At 39.1% G+C, this 15,311-nt stretch overlaps 1 protein-coding gene across 2 annotated transcripts in view; it reads right to left on the bottom strand.

The window, feature by feature from the left end:
* Window positions 1–15,311, bottom strand: part of RSPO2 (R-spondin 2) — a gene marked incomplete at its 5' end in the record, with an annotated part of 100,369 nt that overhangs the window by 44,060 nt on the left and 40,998 nt on the right. The window contains one exon of one of the 2 annotated variants that reach the window (XM_080339855.1): window positions 1,742–1,930. The exons of the other annotated variant lie outside the window; for it this stretch is intronic. Coding sequence (XP_080195981.1) covers window positions 1,742–1,930 — 189 coding nt within the window. The remainder of the gene's footprint in view (window positions 1–1,741; window positions 1,931–15,311) is intronic. 2 annotated transcript variants of the gene reach the window in all.

Raw genomic sequence — 15,311 nt, 5'->3', positions numbered from 1 at the left:
AGAGGAACTAGGACTGGTCAGTAAATGCAACTGCATCATTATTCTCACAGGGGGAGACTGTCAAAGGCAAGAAGGGAAGTTAAACATCCAGTGCTCAACACATGCCAATATGGGTTGGACACAACTTGCATTTATGTTTTTCAAAAGCAATGCTGTAATTCAGGGAAAAGGACCGCTTTCTGTGAGTGGTAAAAATGAAAAAATAATAAAAAAAAAAAAAGTTGCATTGAATTCACCATCCACCTTCTGCAAATAACTTTTTTTTTCTCTTTAAGTAAAGAAAGGCTGACAGTACAGACTAATTTTCCTAACTCACAAGCACTGCACAGGCTAATAAAGATAAATTCATCTATTCCCCAAAACTGTAACTACATTAAAAACATGTACATGAACACATTTTTACAGGCCAGTTTTAAAAGTTTTAAAGTGGATGAGTTGCTTAATTCACAAACGTGTTTTGAAAATTAAGGCCAAGATCCTAAATTACTTTACAGAAGGGATATATAAACCATATATTGGTCTCATTTAATTTTTCCTCCAAAGCTAGCCACCTGGTATAGATTAGGCAGCACTCAGCTATGTTACGCAGCAGTTGGGAACACGTGAAGAACACCATACCCATGGAGCCTGTGCAGGAAATGGGGTGGATGAGGTGGGACATCATTGCATGGGCTGGGACTGGTCCAAGCACAGCCACAAGAGCTCCTCATCAGCCTGGGCTGCCACAGAGGGACCTCACATGGTTCTCAAGATCATCTGTGATGTGAACAGCAGCACCTGCTTTCTCACAACATGGTGTAGCCCAGTGATGTGCCACAGCACTGAGCGAAGAGTTCTGTACATTTAACAGACTCATGGTTATTCCAGGAAGCAAATAAAAGCTATTTCTCACATCAGGTACTGACCTAATTCTGGTCACACTATGACACACATTAAAAGCAGGCAAACAAAATAAAACCAACACCCAAACACAGACAACCATCACACACAACCATAAATACAAATTAGAGGTTGTAGCAATGATTAATAATCCATATGGGTAATACTCCACATATGAGCATATGGGAAAATCAATATAAATCAGCACAACTGCCAGAGAGTAATGTATAGAGATACCAGAGCACCCATTGGCTTTAACAGTTGTGTTTCTAGGTAAAAACATGCAAACAGGGAATCTTGTTGCACATTAGCAGGTTGTAAATTTCCAAATAAAATGCAGTACTAAAAGTGAAAGGCTGTTTGTTTGTTTGTTTTTAATAGTACATCTGTTTTATTAAAATAGCAACACTTACATATTAAAGTGTGTCTGGTATGAGGTGTCTGGTCACCTGAAATTTGTGTGGGAATAAAAAGCATTACAAGAAGCCCACCCATACATCAGTGCATATACTGAGTAGTACCTACATGAGGCACTGTTAAATGAACGTTTAATCCTTTTTATTTTCATATAATGAGAGTTTGTTAAAACTAGTCATATCTGCTTAAATCATCATTCTTTTCTAAATTTCCCTTCTAACTAAAGCAATAATAACAATAAAAATAAAAACAATAAAAACAAGGTTAATATATCAACTATTACATATTTTGCAATCTGCTGGGATGTTCTTTAGCAAAGAAGATTTGTGGTGATCTTGAGACATCTGTGAAAGTATCACCATGTTCCACAATGTATCATCTTCAAAAATGAGCATAAATTATGGCCTTCCTATAAAAGTTAACGTAAACATTACAAAAAACTCACTTGAACATCTGTTCATATCTGGCGTTCGGAGTCCGTAGTACCCTGATGGGCAGGAATGCAAGCATTCCCCATATTGTCTCATTCCTTCTCTTCGTAGGAAGAAGAATAACTTGTGTTGGCATCTGATGCACCCATTATCCTTTGAACAAGATAAACAGCCTTTGCAAATTGGATTGGGTCCATAGCTAGCTGCAAAACAAGAAGATAAATTACACTTCAAGATCATTTGGAAATTATTTTGGTTGGAGATCCTCTTCCCTCTAAAGTGTTGCTTATTTACCGCATGATTACAAGTAGTTTTGAAAGGAAGGTTCTGAAAGTGCACTCTATCATACATCTGCATTGGCAAGTGAAGAAAAAGAAATGTAATCTTTTCTTAATTGTATGTAGGGCACTTTAATGAATGTACACACTTTTAAAATAAAGGTACAAGCAAGAGGAGAGCACGCTATGTAAAGTTCACAAGTGTAACAAGTTAAACCCAGGTGCTGAATTCTAGGTTGAAGCTGGGGACATAAGCACACAACAGCAACAAAATATTCAAACATCAGTACCCTGAAATATGCAACTGGAATGATATGTCCACGGAAATCCAACCACATTAATGCAATTTCTGACTTGTGAAGAGAGTCCACAGTAGTGGACTCAGTAGTGGACTGGTACAGCACTGGCAATGCATGCTATCCCATAGCTCTCAGGGTCCTAGAACAGCTGTCTTCTTGCAGTCTCTTCTTGGTCTTTTCAATGACAATGTCAAGACAAATATTTAAAACAAACCAATAAAAAAACACCACACACCAAGAACAGAGTAACAGTTTAAACTTCTAAGAGCCTTTTTCTACAAGTTCCTAACCAAAATTGGCTGAAAACCATGTGCAGACATAACCGAAGAAGGGTATTTAGTACAAATGATTACCATTTTAGGTCACCAGCTGCTATGCCTTCAATTCTATTCTCTCTTGATTTTTTTTTTCCTTTAAATTACTTGGCTGATAACTGCAACACAAACCTTAGCTGCATCACTCTTTGCCCTGATGACCTTTTATTATTCTGTCTTTCTTCAAAGTTGCAGAGCACTCCCCTGTCCCCACAGGCTGTCAACTCCTCCTCGGGCGCTGAGTCAGCACAGCAGGTTAGCAGAGGGAGGATGGCTCAAGACATTCCTGAAACCAGCAAAATTTAACAGGTCTGTTTTAAATATTAAATTGGCTACAGGACTTCACTGGAGTTTGCCAGTTCAAACCTGGTTTACTGGAAACAAAAGAAAAACATTATGCAAGAGAAGGAAAGTATCTTTGGTGTCTCAAGAGCATTTCAATAGAGGCCACCCTGAGGGCAGCTGGCCAAAAGGGCAAGAACTATGTTTAATTGTTATATTTTAAAATCTTTAAAAGTATTCACACCCTAACATAGTACACTGCTACTTTTATCTTGGATGGATGGATGGATAACTGTGGTTGTTCAATGGAAGACTTCACCAGCAGAGCCAGGGAAAGAAAAAAGGCCAATAGACTCTGGAACCAGTAGCTGATATGCTTTACTCTCACCTTCACACATCTGCATGCCACATTCCCACTCCTCTCTGCTCCCGTCCCTCACACATGCCTCACCATGTTCAGCACAACAGCATTCAGCTCCTATCTTGTACAAAATCCTAGTGGGTGGCAGGCAGGACAAGAAGCCAAGCGACTGGTGTGAAACAGCTCAGCCTGTGGGACACCTCTGAGTGGTGGAGTCTTCTGGCATCAGGCTCACATCGTGAGATCTTCTTGATGGGAATAGCATCTTACCATCTGTGGTGTACACATAGTTCTCTGGCTCTCGTAACCCCTCTGTAAAGACACACCCTACCAGGCCAGATCCCTCATACTCCTAAACCAGTTCCCATCCCCTGTCACTCACAAGACTTCAGATATAACTTTTCTTACAGTTCACCTTGCAATTATTCTCATTCACAATCCATATCTTCAAAGACATACAAGAAGAGAAACAAATAGATCTAGAGCTAGGCTTGGATGCATGCCTCATCTCACTGTCAGTAGGGATTGCCTATCTGTAACCACATCAAATAATATGTGTCCATGTACTCTAAAGCAATTGTTGCTTAACATATGGTGGGCAATCCTGTAGACTTCTGATTCCCCTTTTAGTCTCCTTGCATCTCTCTCTCAGTAAATCTGTACCTCCAGCTTGTTCAAGATTCCTCAGAGAAGGCTGTACTTTGGCAAAAGAATTAAAAGAAACAAAGCAAAAGTAGATGCAAGATGCCTGAATTTATCCACTACTCAAAGCGGGTTTTGGAGTCTGAATCAGCTGAAGCCAGGATCTCAGATACATCATGTATATGATTATGACTTCTTAGAGTCAGGCCAATTGCTGAACAGCATAGATATAGCTAAAGGCCACTATTATCAACAGTGTGGCTTGGGGAGCAGGGATTAGGCTCTGGAGCAGATAGATTTGTAGTGTCAATATAGGTCTCATGTCCAACCTCTCTCATTGATCCCCATAAAAATTCTAACTTCTTGGCTACAAAATGTGTCTCAGTTTGACTCTACCATCCAACTTTCCTTTATCTATGATTATCCACATGTTACTCTCCTCAATTACCTTTTTTTCCTATTTCTGTAAGATGTCTTTGTTGATAACTCTTTGTTCTGCAGACCTTCTTGGGCTTCAGCCATAGCTCTGCCCTAACATACTCTCACATGAAAAGAAGCTAACAGCACAAAATGATCCTCCAATATCTTGTGCTATCCTTTGTTTAGGAGGTGGACAGTGCAAGATATACGAAAGAGTTCAATAATGCAGTAATTTTGTAAGTTGTTTATCCCAAAATTTTGACTTGCGTGTAGGTTCCCCTAAACCATATCTAGACTGTCCTTCCTCCTTATCTCCTGAGCAACCTTGACAGGTGATTTGTAATTATAATGCCTCTATTTTTTTCTCTCTTCTAGTAAAGCTGCAAGATTCAGCTCCTCAAAACTTGTAAACTGCTCTGAAATCCTCAGATGTGAAATGTTATAGATGGGACACATTTATTGTTACTTACATGAATCATTATTAAACTCACACATTGAATTTGGATAACAGTTAAAGATGGTCACATAGTTCATGGTGACACAGTGATGACTTTTCTTGTTACCCACCTAATTACTAAGTTATAACAAAAACATAAAATGCAGCAGATATTTTCTTTTCTCTCTTTGCCACATTTGGCAAAAACCACTGAAAAATTATACAATGGTACAAGGCGATAGTATAGTCTGTAATACAGAGAGCAAACTTTATGAAAGAGACTGAAAACTTCCCACTGTGCTAGTTAGGAACCAAACTGAAACATTTCCGGGTATTTTGCATACAGTAAGTTATGGTATAGTGTAAATCACAGAATCTATGTTCTTCCACATTGTTGTTGCTTATATTATTTTCAGAGCTTCATGGGAAGCATGCTGACTTCTGTGACCTTTCTGTCAGTTCAACTTATCTCAAACCAGGGAAAATCATGATGTGGTCTACTAAATTACTTGGACACTGAACATATACTTTAACAAGTCAAATACTGTAACACTGTTTTTTTTGTCACATCGGCATGCCATCTTGAAGATACCAACTTTCTCTCTCTGTCTCTATGTATACAGGCTATAATTAAATCCTAGAACATCCCTCCTATCCCAAAGTCTTCCCTTTCCATCTTGGTTTCTTAACATAGCAAATACAATGTATTTTTATCACATACAGATTTTTCAATTGTCATATAATTACTCTTTGAAGGCGGAGGTGAACACTTCTGTGTTCAGCAGAAACAGCTACACATTTCCTTTTGAATTTCTTCATAACCTCTTCTTTTTCCTTCTGTATTAGACTGCAAGAAAAAAATAACAAGCTTGCAAAACACAGTCAATCACATTCTAAGTTACCAGCTGCATCACACAGAGTGTAAAACATCACGCTACTCTCAGTTCTCACATCTCTATTTTGATCCTGCCTGGAACACCCTCCACAGCTCTGTGTGCCAGGCAGGCAGGTTTCCTCCAGCCAAATCCCTCATGGAAATTCACTCCTTCCACAAGGCCCACAAATGTTAACCAGTGTCAGAGCGCTGCTGTCATCACATCATAAAACCAAAAATGCACACATGCTCTAAGTTAGCACCATCCTCTGGGTCTCAAAGCGCATGATTGCCCTGGCTGTCTGTTAGGACTGTAAGGTCCTTGCAGCAGGAGCCACATAAGCATGCACCCAGGTGTGAACACTGCACATAAACACACACACCTTTATACAGATAATGCCTTTTCTGTTCCTTCTACAACTACACTCTAGAGCATCTCTACATTTAAAGAAAAAGCGTTTATAGACTTGATTTCCTAAGGTGCTTTTTTACTTTAAATCTGAGATTAAATATGCCAAGCTTGAAAAAATTACTTGAAAACACAGATTAGTACCCAAACACTGAATGAAACACTTCTGAACTCTAAGGGTGTTCAAAGTTTCATTGTTTGGATCCATATCAAGTAAAATCAAATGTTAGCTAATTACTTAACTCTTGTCTGGATGAAATGTATTTAAGCCATATTGCTAAAGCAGTTTTAAATTAATTGTTATGACTATTTTAAATCACAAGAGAATCAACGGTACGGAATGAGGTTAGTCTGTTCCCCATAAGAATACAAGTTGTTCTGTAAGCAATAAAACTAAGAGCATTTGATCTTACTGTCTCGCAGCCCACAGCACAACTACTGCTATTTAATTGTCTTTCTTCTATACACACTTGTTAGGTGTCACAAACCTCTTCTGAACCTGGTGCTCCAGCTCACCGCAAAAACCTGGTATTTATTTATTTCCATAAAAAACAGCCTGAAAAGGACACATGGATCTAAAACCAATCGGAGAAAAAGGAGGGCCTGGCAGACAAACAAGCAGTAGAAAAGGTCATTACCTAAACATAACTTCTTCATAGAGTCAGACTAACATGCTCATTATGTTCCTAGCATCACCCACTGCCTGCTCATTGTCTCACTATTGGGCAGTTTTCAGTCTTTTGAACTCTCTGAAGTCAGAAACTGGGCTTACTGGTACAATGGACAGCTTAATGGCATGCTTGTCCTAACTGGGATTGCAGCTACATAAATGCTGGTGTTGTGGTTTAACCCCAGCTGGCAACTAGGAGCATGCAGCTGCTCACTCACCCCAACCCCTCCCTCCCCAAGTAGGACAGGAGAATCAGAAATGGAAAAACAAAACAAAACTCCTCATGGATTGAGATAAGAATGATTTAAAAGCATAAAAAAAGGAAGATAATACAACAAGAATAATAACAGCAATAGAATATATAAAGTGATACACAATGCAGTTGCTCATTGTCCATGACACCAATAGCCCATGAATTCCTGAGCAGCAGTACTTGCCTCCCTGGCCACATCCAGTTCATATACTGAGTTTGACATCATATGGTAAGGAACACCTCTTTCACCAGCTTGGGTCAGCTGTCTTGGCTTTGCTCCTTTCCAGCTTCTTGTGCACCTGGTAGAGCAAAGGCTAAAAAGTCTTTGACTACCCAGCAGCAACCAAAACACCAACATTCTTCTCATGCTAAATCCAAAACACAGCACTATACCAGTGACTAGAAATAAAATTAACTCTATCCCAGCTGAAACCAAGGCAGCTGGTAAGTGGATTTTAGTTCAGATCTAGCAGGAATGTCCCTAAGACACCTCACTGCAAACATGAGGTGTATGGACAGGACTCAGAGGAGGGAATCAACTAAAAGACAAGCTGCACTTATTTCAAAAAGAGTAGATTTCATAATCCCAAATTCAATTAAAAACTATAAAGATATCTTATCTATAACTCAATAAAACCAACTAAAATACACTCATGTTTGGCATATGTCTTCAGGGTACCCAAGAGAAGAACAAAGAATACAGCCTTAAAGATACACCAATATTATGTAGTATACCAAAGTACTAACAATGTAAGACTGCAAGATCATTATAGTTAAAAACTATCTCATGGACTGTGAACAGGAGCTGGCCAAGAAAAATGCCCATTTTTCATTAAAGCTTTGTAAAAGGAAAAGTAAGTTTTGGACAGAAAACTTCTATAACAAAACCAAAACAACAACAACCAAAACAAAAAAGGAGGAAAATTGACTTGCTTGACTCTAGTCATCATCTTAAATTAAGAGAATTAAAAGATTCAATGACAAAGGGGATTTTTGTGACAAATTAGCCCAATGCCCTGTACAAAGAAGCCACAGAACTTGTGCTTTAGTAAAACATATTATTTAAGAAACCATTCAATCTTGATTTTTAAATTGTCAGCGGTAAGGAAACCACCACAACCTTTGTTAAGATATCATAAGAGCTAATCACTCTCACTGTTGAAAATCTGCAGTGGAATTTTTAACTTCAAATAGCAACCACTTACATCTTTGCCTGCCAGATTGTTAACAGTTTTTCAGTGTTTTTTCCCCAATGCAGACACTCTGCTCAGGTCAAGTCTTAGCCTTCTTGTGGGTAAGATAAACAGAGCAAGATTCCAGAATGTCTCACCGCAAGGCAAAGTATCCAGTCCTTTGATCAACCTCTTACCATTTTATCAACAGGCTTATGGACACCAAAAAAAGAGCTCAGCAATGGAAAAGCTATTGTACCAGTGCCAAATAGAGAAGTGATATAACTTCTCTACTATTCCTAGATGTTACTCTCGCAAAACTCTCATTTGTTCTGTAAATTCTTCTGACCACAAAGGCCAAGTACCACACTGCTCTGGGCAGAAAGCAGCCGTTTTCCGGAGTTCTGCAGGAGACCAGCCAGTGCTTTCTTTCTCAGGACACTTGTCATTAAATGCTCAGAACCAGTTTCTCCAAAGTTGTTGACAACTCAGAAAACACACATGTCCTTCACTCTTCCTCTGAAGACAGACTGACTGTGAGGTGGCATTTCACTTTAATGAGTTTGGTGTAAATCTCACCAAATTTATGCTCATAGATGAATAATTTTGCCTCTTATTATGAAATACTTTTTCACTTGCTTTGGAGGTCTTAATTATGTATTCGATATTATAATTTTATGGTTAAGTTATTCTCAGTTGTCAGCTCCTTTCATTCTCTTTTTATTGATATAATGTAATTCTGGTTATTCTAGCCTAGGCATCAGAAGATTTGTCTTCATGTCATCTATATTCGAAAGACAGTGGACTTTTAGTCCATTTTCAAATAAAAAATTTTTACTTTTGCTACATGGCTATCCAGCTGAATACTTTCAGAATTTCCTGTACTATTTTCCCCACCACCATAGTAGGAGGAATCAATGTGAAGATCAGTTAGATATTATTCTTCTTCAGCACCCTGGCAAGTCTCAAGAAATCACCTACATGTTGAGGTATTCCTTGATATTTAGTGACTATACACATTATCAGCATTCGATACTGACTACCAAATTCCTAAGTCTAGCTGTCAATTTGTTGATATGTTGTAGGTTGGTTTCAGGATGCCTTGGTTGCTTAAATGTTTTGAGAACCTTATTGATTTTCTTTCCTTCCAGCTGGGCTGAACTGCCAGTCACAGAAATATCTCAGCCATCCTTCTTCATTCAGCCATCTGAATCTTTCAAAGACATCTGTCATAGTGGACTTCCTGGATATCTGCCATCAATTGGAAACATTTAACTCTCCTTGTCCTCTTCCATCTGCTGTTCATGGCCTACCAGTCCTCACTTGCCTTCAACTCTACTGCATGCTGCTTCCTCCTCCTACTTCTGATGTGAATCCTCTTCCACAATTGCTTTCTGTTCAGTTCTTTAGGGGACAGTTTCTCTCCATGAAAATGGAGCAGCAATGCTTCCTCAGACCTTTTCCATTTATTTCCCCAGTGTTCCCCAGTGACAGCACTAGTCCTTCCAGTCCAGAAATCCAGCACTGTCAACAATTTCTATTTTATGCACAGGAGGTCCTTTCTGACTACTGGATGGAAAGAAAAAAAATAAAAAGGAACATCTGTTTTGCAGGTCACCAACACCACTCCATCACTGGGAATCCTAAAAATCAAGTATAGAAATAGGCACAGAGAGGAAGGTTTCCCACTCTCTGTCCAAATAGTCCAGGAAATATTAGCTTTTATTTTTGTTTGCTGTTCATAGATTGACCAGTTTTGTCTCAGGTCTTCCTGCTTTCGCTAACAGTAATTCAACAGTCACACTTGAAACACTGGGGATAAAAGGTCCAAGCGTCACAGACACAGAGCCCTGTAGTCCAGCAGTACCAAAACATGGCCAATACATGCCCATCTCTGTACTGTTTGCACAGCTGTGGGTAGTTTTGTCTACTCCAGATCTCAAAATTCTTTATCTTACCTCGCATCTTCAGTCTCTGTAAAAGTATCCATAATATAAGCTTTAAATAAACATCCATCAGGTAGTTTTATGGTTTAGGATACTTTATAAATTCAAGATAATTTGATTAAATGGTTGTAGTTTCATGTATAGTAACCTCAAAAAACTTCAACTGTAAAACCCAAAGGAACTTTTAACATGCAATACTTCTGAAGGATAACTTGCCTTTTGGTTCCTCTTATTTAGATTTTGCATTAAGTACATGTTATGCTTTCTACAGGTCTACAGAGTAAGATGTAAAAATCCCCCAAAGCCACTACTTAAAAAGAATAAAATAATCACATCTGAGATTCTGGGTTGTTTCCCAAATAACAGCAATTCAGACATGTAGGCAAAGTGCCAGAAATCATTACCTTTGGCAACAGCATAGATTAATCACATCTGATGAAAACTGCATAAACCAATGGACAAGACAGAGACCAGCCTCGCGGTCTGCTCTGTCCCAATGTGCAGCTCTCTCCAGCATGCCGTACCTGCAGTTGCAGGGCTCTTTTGCCTGAGTGACCCAGCAGGCTGGATTCAAGGGAGGGATGCCTACAGCTCCCCACCAGGTCACTGCTCTGTCACCTACCTGTCACAGCTCTCCTGCAGACAGCCAGGTACCGAAGAGGTGAGCACAGGGCTGCCTGGCTGTGCCTGCACAGACCCAACCTTACACCATCTACAGCAGGAATGAGGAAATTTCAAAACCTAACTGCTGTGTTCTCCCAAACAGGCTTTTGAAAATCACATTCCTCGACTAAGGCTTTATCTCTTTTTAACTTAAATCTTCTATATCTCACCTTCATATGAGGCCCAGGATCTCCTTCTGCACTTTGTATGTATGATGAGGAGATCAGGGAAGACAGTACATGACAACCCCAATGTTCCTCAGCTTATTTCAAGTGGGAAGTTTGTTTGCCTTGCATTGAAAATAAATGGCATTGAGAAACATGAGCACATGCTCAAACAGAGGCTAGTAGTTTCACTTCTAATATAGAAAAAAAAGGTCACCTTCCAGAGACTGCCTGTACCTTGGACGAACTCTTTATGTATGGTGTTAATGTGGAATCTTCAAAGAGAAACAAAAATAAAATGCAAACGCTCCTTTACTTTCCTCATAACACTATGCTGGTGAGGAGGTCTCTTCAGTGGGAGTTCACAACCCACTGTATTCCCACCACTCAGGTGATTAAAAGTCACTTGTACATCAACCTCAGAGCTCTCCATCTCAGGTTCCCATGATATAGTCACCCAGAAATGCACAGGCTGTAAAAGGCTATTTCTTAATTACAAAATTGCACAGAAATGCACAGGAATTAATCTTCCCCATGTATTTATTCTGTGTGCCACTATCTGATGGCACATTCAACAGCAAACTTCATCCAGCATATTGCTGCTGCAAATCAACATCTGGGACACAAATCCTATTGGAATAAAGTCCCAGGCATTTAAACAAATTCTTTTTTTTTTCAAGCCTTTTAATATCTAGAATATTTCAGCTAGCTGCTGTGAATAAGATTCATCTCTAGCATGCAGGTGAATAAACAGAGATTTAATTTTTTCCCCTTTGATGGTATGTTTACTTTGTCTTCTATTGTAAGTTATAACTTTTCCAAGTACTGAAAACAGCAGGAATCCAACAAAAACACAGTTCCAAACCCAGATCCACCCAAACCGCTGAAGACAAAACATTATTGGAAGCATTGAAGCTAAAGAGGTGAAGATCCAGAACACTCTGCTTCAGACACAATGTACAATGACATACAAGAAGATTTTATGTGTGATGCATGATATTTTGATTTGCCATGTCATGCTTTCACTGAACAGGTAGAAAAGGTAGAGGAACCTAAAAGCAGAAAAGGTAGAAAATATTGAGGAACAGAAAAATTTAGTTAGAGAAGGAGCTTAAGTCTTTATTTTTACTTACTCAAAGATTAAATTCAGCATCTTTAACAAATTATAGATATCAAATCCGGACTCTGAAGCTAAATAATCCATAGTGCAATTCCAACAGAAGTAACAAAGGCAAAGATTATGTGGTTATTTTAATTGTTACAGCAGACACCACTAAACTAATGACTACATACTTAATTGTTGTTTACTATCACAGTTTTACTGTGCAACAGGAACTGACATGTAAAGGAAATGCCAAACAAATAACTATTTGACTGTGACTGTAAATCTGTAACAGTGAAGAACACACCTTATTTTTCCAGTTTCTACAGCAGTGGACACATTGGTTAGTGTTTCATGAATACCAAACTTCTGAAATGTTGAACATTGTTAAATTGAAATGTACAGAAAGAGATAGCCTCTAAGAAGTAATGAGTGTATTGTTTAGATAGTTGGGAATACTCTGGAAGATTTAACGGCCTCAGACATAAGGAGCTGAATAGAAAACTTTAAAATGCACATAAGGTTATATTCACAGTATCATAAGTTTTGCAGAGAAATGTTGTACAAGTCCTTACACTGAGTAAAATGCAGTTCTGAGCAAAGCTTCAGTGGCAGCTTGTACAAGATTTGCCAGATGTCCATGCCTGACAGAGGCAACCTGGGTTTCAGGTTAGGCATTAGGTTGAGAATGAAACTTGGACTACACAGAAGTAAAATTGCTCCTCACAGTATTTCAGAGAACCAGGCTGGTAGTTTCCAGGTAGATATGACAAGTCTGTAGAGAAACTCAGTTGGGTACTATGTAGACACAGCACTGCATTTCCTCAGCAGCTGACAGAGTAGTCAATAATTATGTTTGCACTAGAAAATTGAGGGCATTTACAAGCTCCCAGGTGGGGTGCTTAAGCTGAACCCATTTTAAGTCTGTATTGAAACACTAGGCAGAGAGCAGATACTGATGTCCCCATGTCCATTTTCCACAGGAAGGGAATCCAAAGCTAGAGGGACACTATGGTTACTCCAACAGGTTCAGTGAGTCCAGGGCTCCAAGTGGCATCACAGCCCTCCTGAACAGCTAAAGGTAGACACAGTCATTTCAAGCCCCAAGTGGATAAAGCCCCAACTAACACAGTCTGGCTTCACACCTGACCCTGCTTTGAGCAGGACATTAGTAAGGAAGGCCAAATCTCCTGCTTAGGAGGTGTCTTACAGACTGACTTATTCTCTGTTCCTATGACCTGAATTTAAGTGCCAGTTTTCACTTCTTGCTTGAGGAAAGGGGCAGCTTGAGCTACATGATGTGCAACACACTTCTGATGGAGGAGGAACTGTTAACAAAGCACATGAGGATATGGGAAGTTATCTGGATGTCCAGATATATCCCTTTTCACAGGAGATCCCATGGATGGAGGCTACAAGTATCAATGACTAAAATGAGAAAAAAGCATTTTGGAAATGTGCTGTAATTACGAATAAGGGAACCTAAAGGATACCTTCACACCTGGAAATATCCTTTCCCACACAAAACGGTCCATCTTAAGAGGAGAAAAAGCTCACCAGAGGAAAAGACCTACAGGTAGCAATGCAGCTCAGCTGAAATTAAATTCAGTTCAGGAAAACACAAGACAACATTGACCATTGGCCAGCAACCCCCAAAAGTTGCCTCTAGAGATACCTTTCTTTTGAAAGGAGCAGAAATGTTCCAGAAGAACAGGTGGCAACTTCCTGCCTCCTGTGAGCAGAGGACCTGCCACAATGACAAGCCACCCTGACCTACTCTGACGCTGGAACAGTGTTTTCATTATCGCACTCCTAACATGAGAGTTTGGATACAGATACCCACTTTCTATCACCAAGACTGAGGAAATGCCGAAAATCCCACGCACCCTTCCTCGTTCCAGGTGAGGTTCTGATAAGCAGTGACAGGGCCAGTAATCTGCATCAGACAAATCATTACCCTTTAGTGCCTCATATACATAAACACAGGGTGTTTATGGACCCAGTGTGAAATCACACTGCTTCGAAATTGGGTCCATCTTTTTGAAGTACCCTGTACAGCAACTCCATGGTCTATAAAGCTCACTCAAAAGATTAAAATATTAGTGGTGGTGGACTTCCAGCCCAAGAAGTGAGAGATCAGGATAAATTCTTCTGTAACCATCAGTTACCAGAAAAGAAAAATGGCATCCCAGGAAACTCTGGCATCAGAGGATTCTGATGTAAGCATTTAAATAACTTTATATAGAGTTTCTTTAATAAGGCAGTGCCATTTTGTATTTATAAAGACCACTATCTTAGTGCAATTATTATGGGGCGACTCAAAATTTGATTAAATTCTAAGACAAAAAACAGGTAGCTGCTGATCAAAAATTAGTAGTTGACAATGTACCTGTGAGTTTTGGACTGGCTACATTTCCTCTGTACAAGCAGTACATCACATAAGCCAGAAATGTGATTATGTGAAAGTCTGCAAGAGCCAAATTTGCCAGGTTTAAATTACTTGTTGGCATAATTGACTGGAACAAAAATTAGACATTAGGAAGAGTTAAAATTGGTAATTGTTTAAAGTTATTCTACTGGATTAATAACAACCTATAGTACCACAAATACCAAAACAAGCAAACAAAGTAGGGCAAAAAATACCATTCTGACTAAAAGAAAAAAATAAGTATGTGGAAGTGGTATCAAAGCACAGCTTCAAAGGATGGGAAAACAAGATGTAAAGATCCAATAATCTAAGTTAAAAAGTTGATATAGTTGACAAATATCCTAAAGGGTTCAAAACAACCCAACCAAAAAAAAAAACACCACACCCCATCCATCTAAGCCCTCAAATCCCAAAACTCAATAGTGAATAGAGACCAGAAAAACAAACCGTATTTCTAACACTTAAAATAACAGACAGAGAGAAAGCAAAAGAGCCTAACAGTTACACCTCATGTTTGGAATAAAGCAGGATGTATCCACCCAATGTGATAACACAGCTGTAATCAAAAGTTTGCCATCCATACAAAAGGAAGCTACACAAAACAATCTGCCAAAGGAAAAAAATAAAAGTTATTAACTATCACTGCCAGTCAATTGCTAAATACATTAACTTAATGTTTCCCTCTAGATTTTTTTTTTTAATAAATATTTGCCCAACAGCTCAGAGGACAGCCTACATACCAAACAGGGAACTGCAAACCCATTAACCTGACATCAGTCTCGGGGGGGATGTGAATTGAAACTTTAAGGAAGTGTTGTGTCATGGAGAAGCAAAGACTACATATACATATATACAAATGCAACAGACAGAT

Source organism: Nesoenas mayeri (assembly GCF_963082525.1).
Source record: "Nesoenas mayeri genome assembly, chromosome: 2".
NCBI classification, from domain to species: Eukaryota; Metazoa; Chordata; class Aves; order Columbiformes; family Columbidae; genus Nesoenas; species Nesoenas mayeri.
This window is presented reverse-complemented; position numbering and strand designations above follow the sequence as displayed.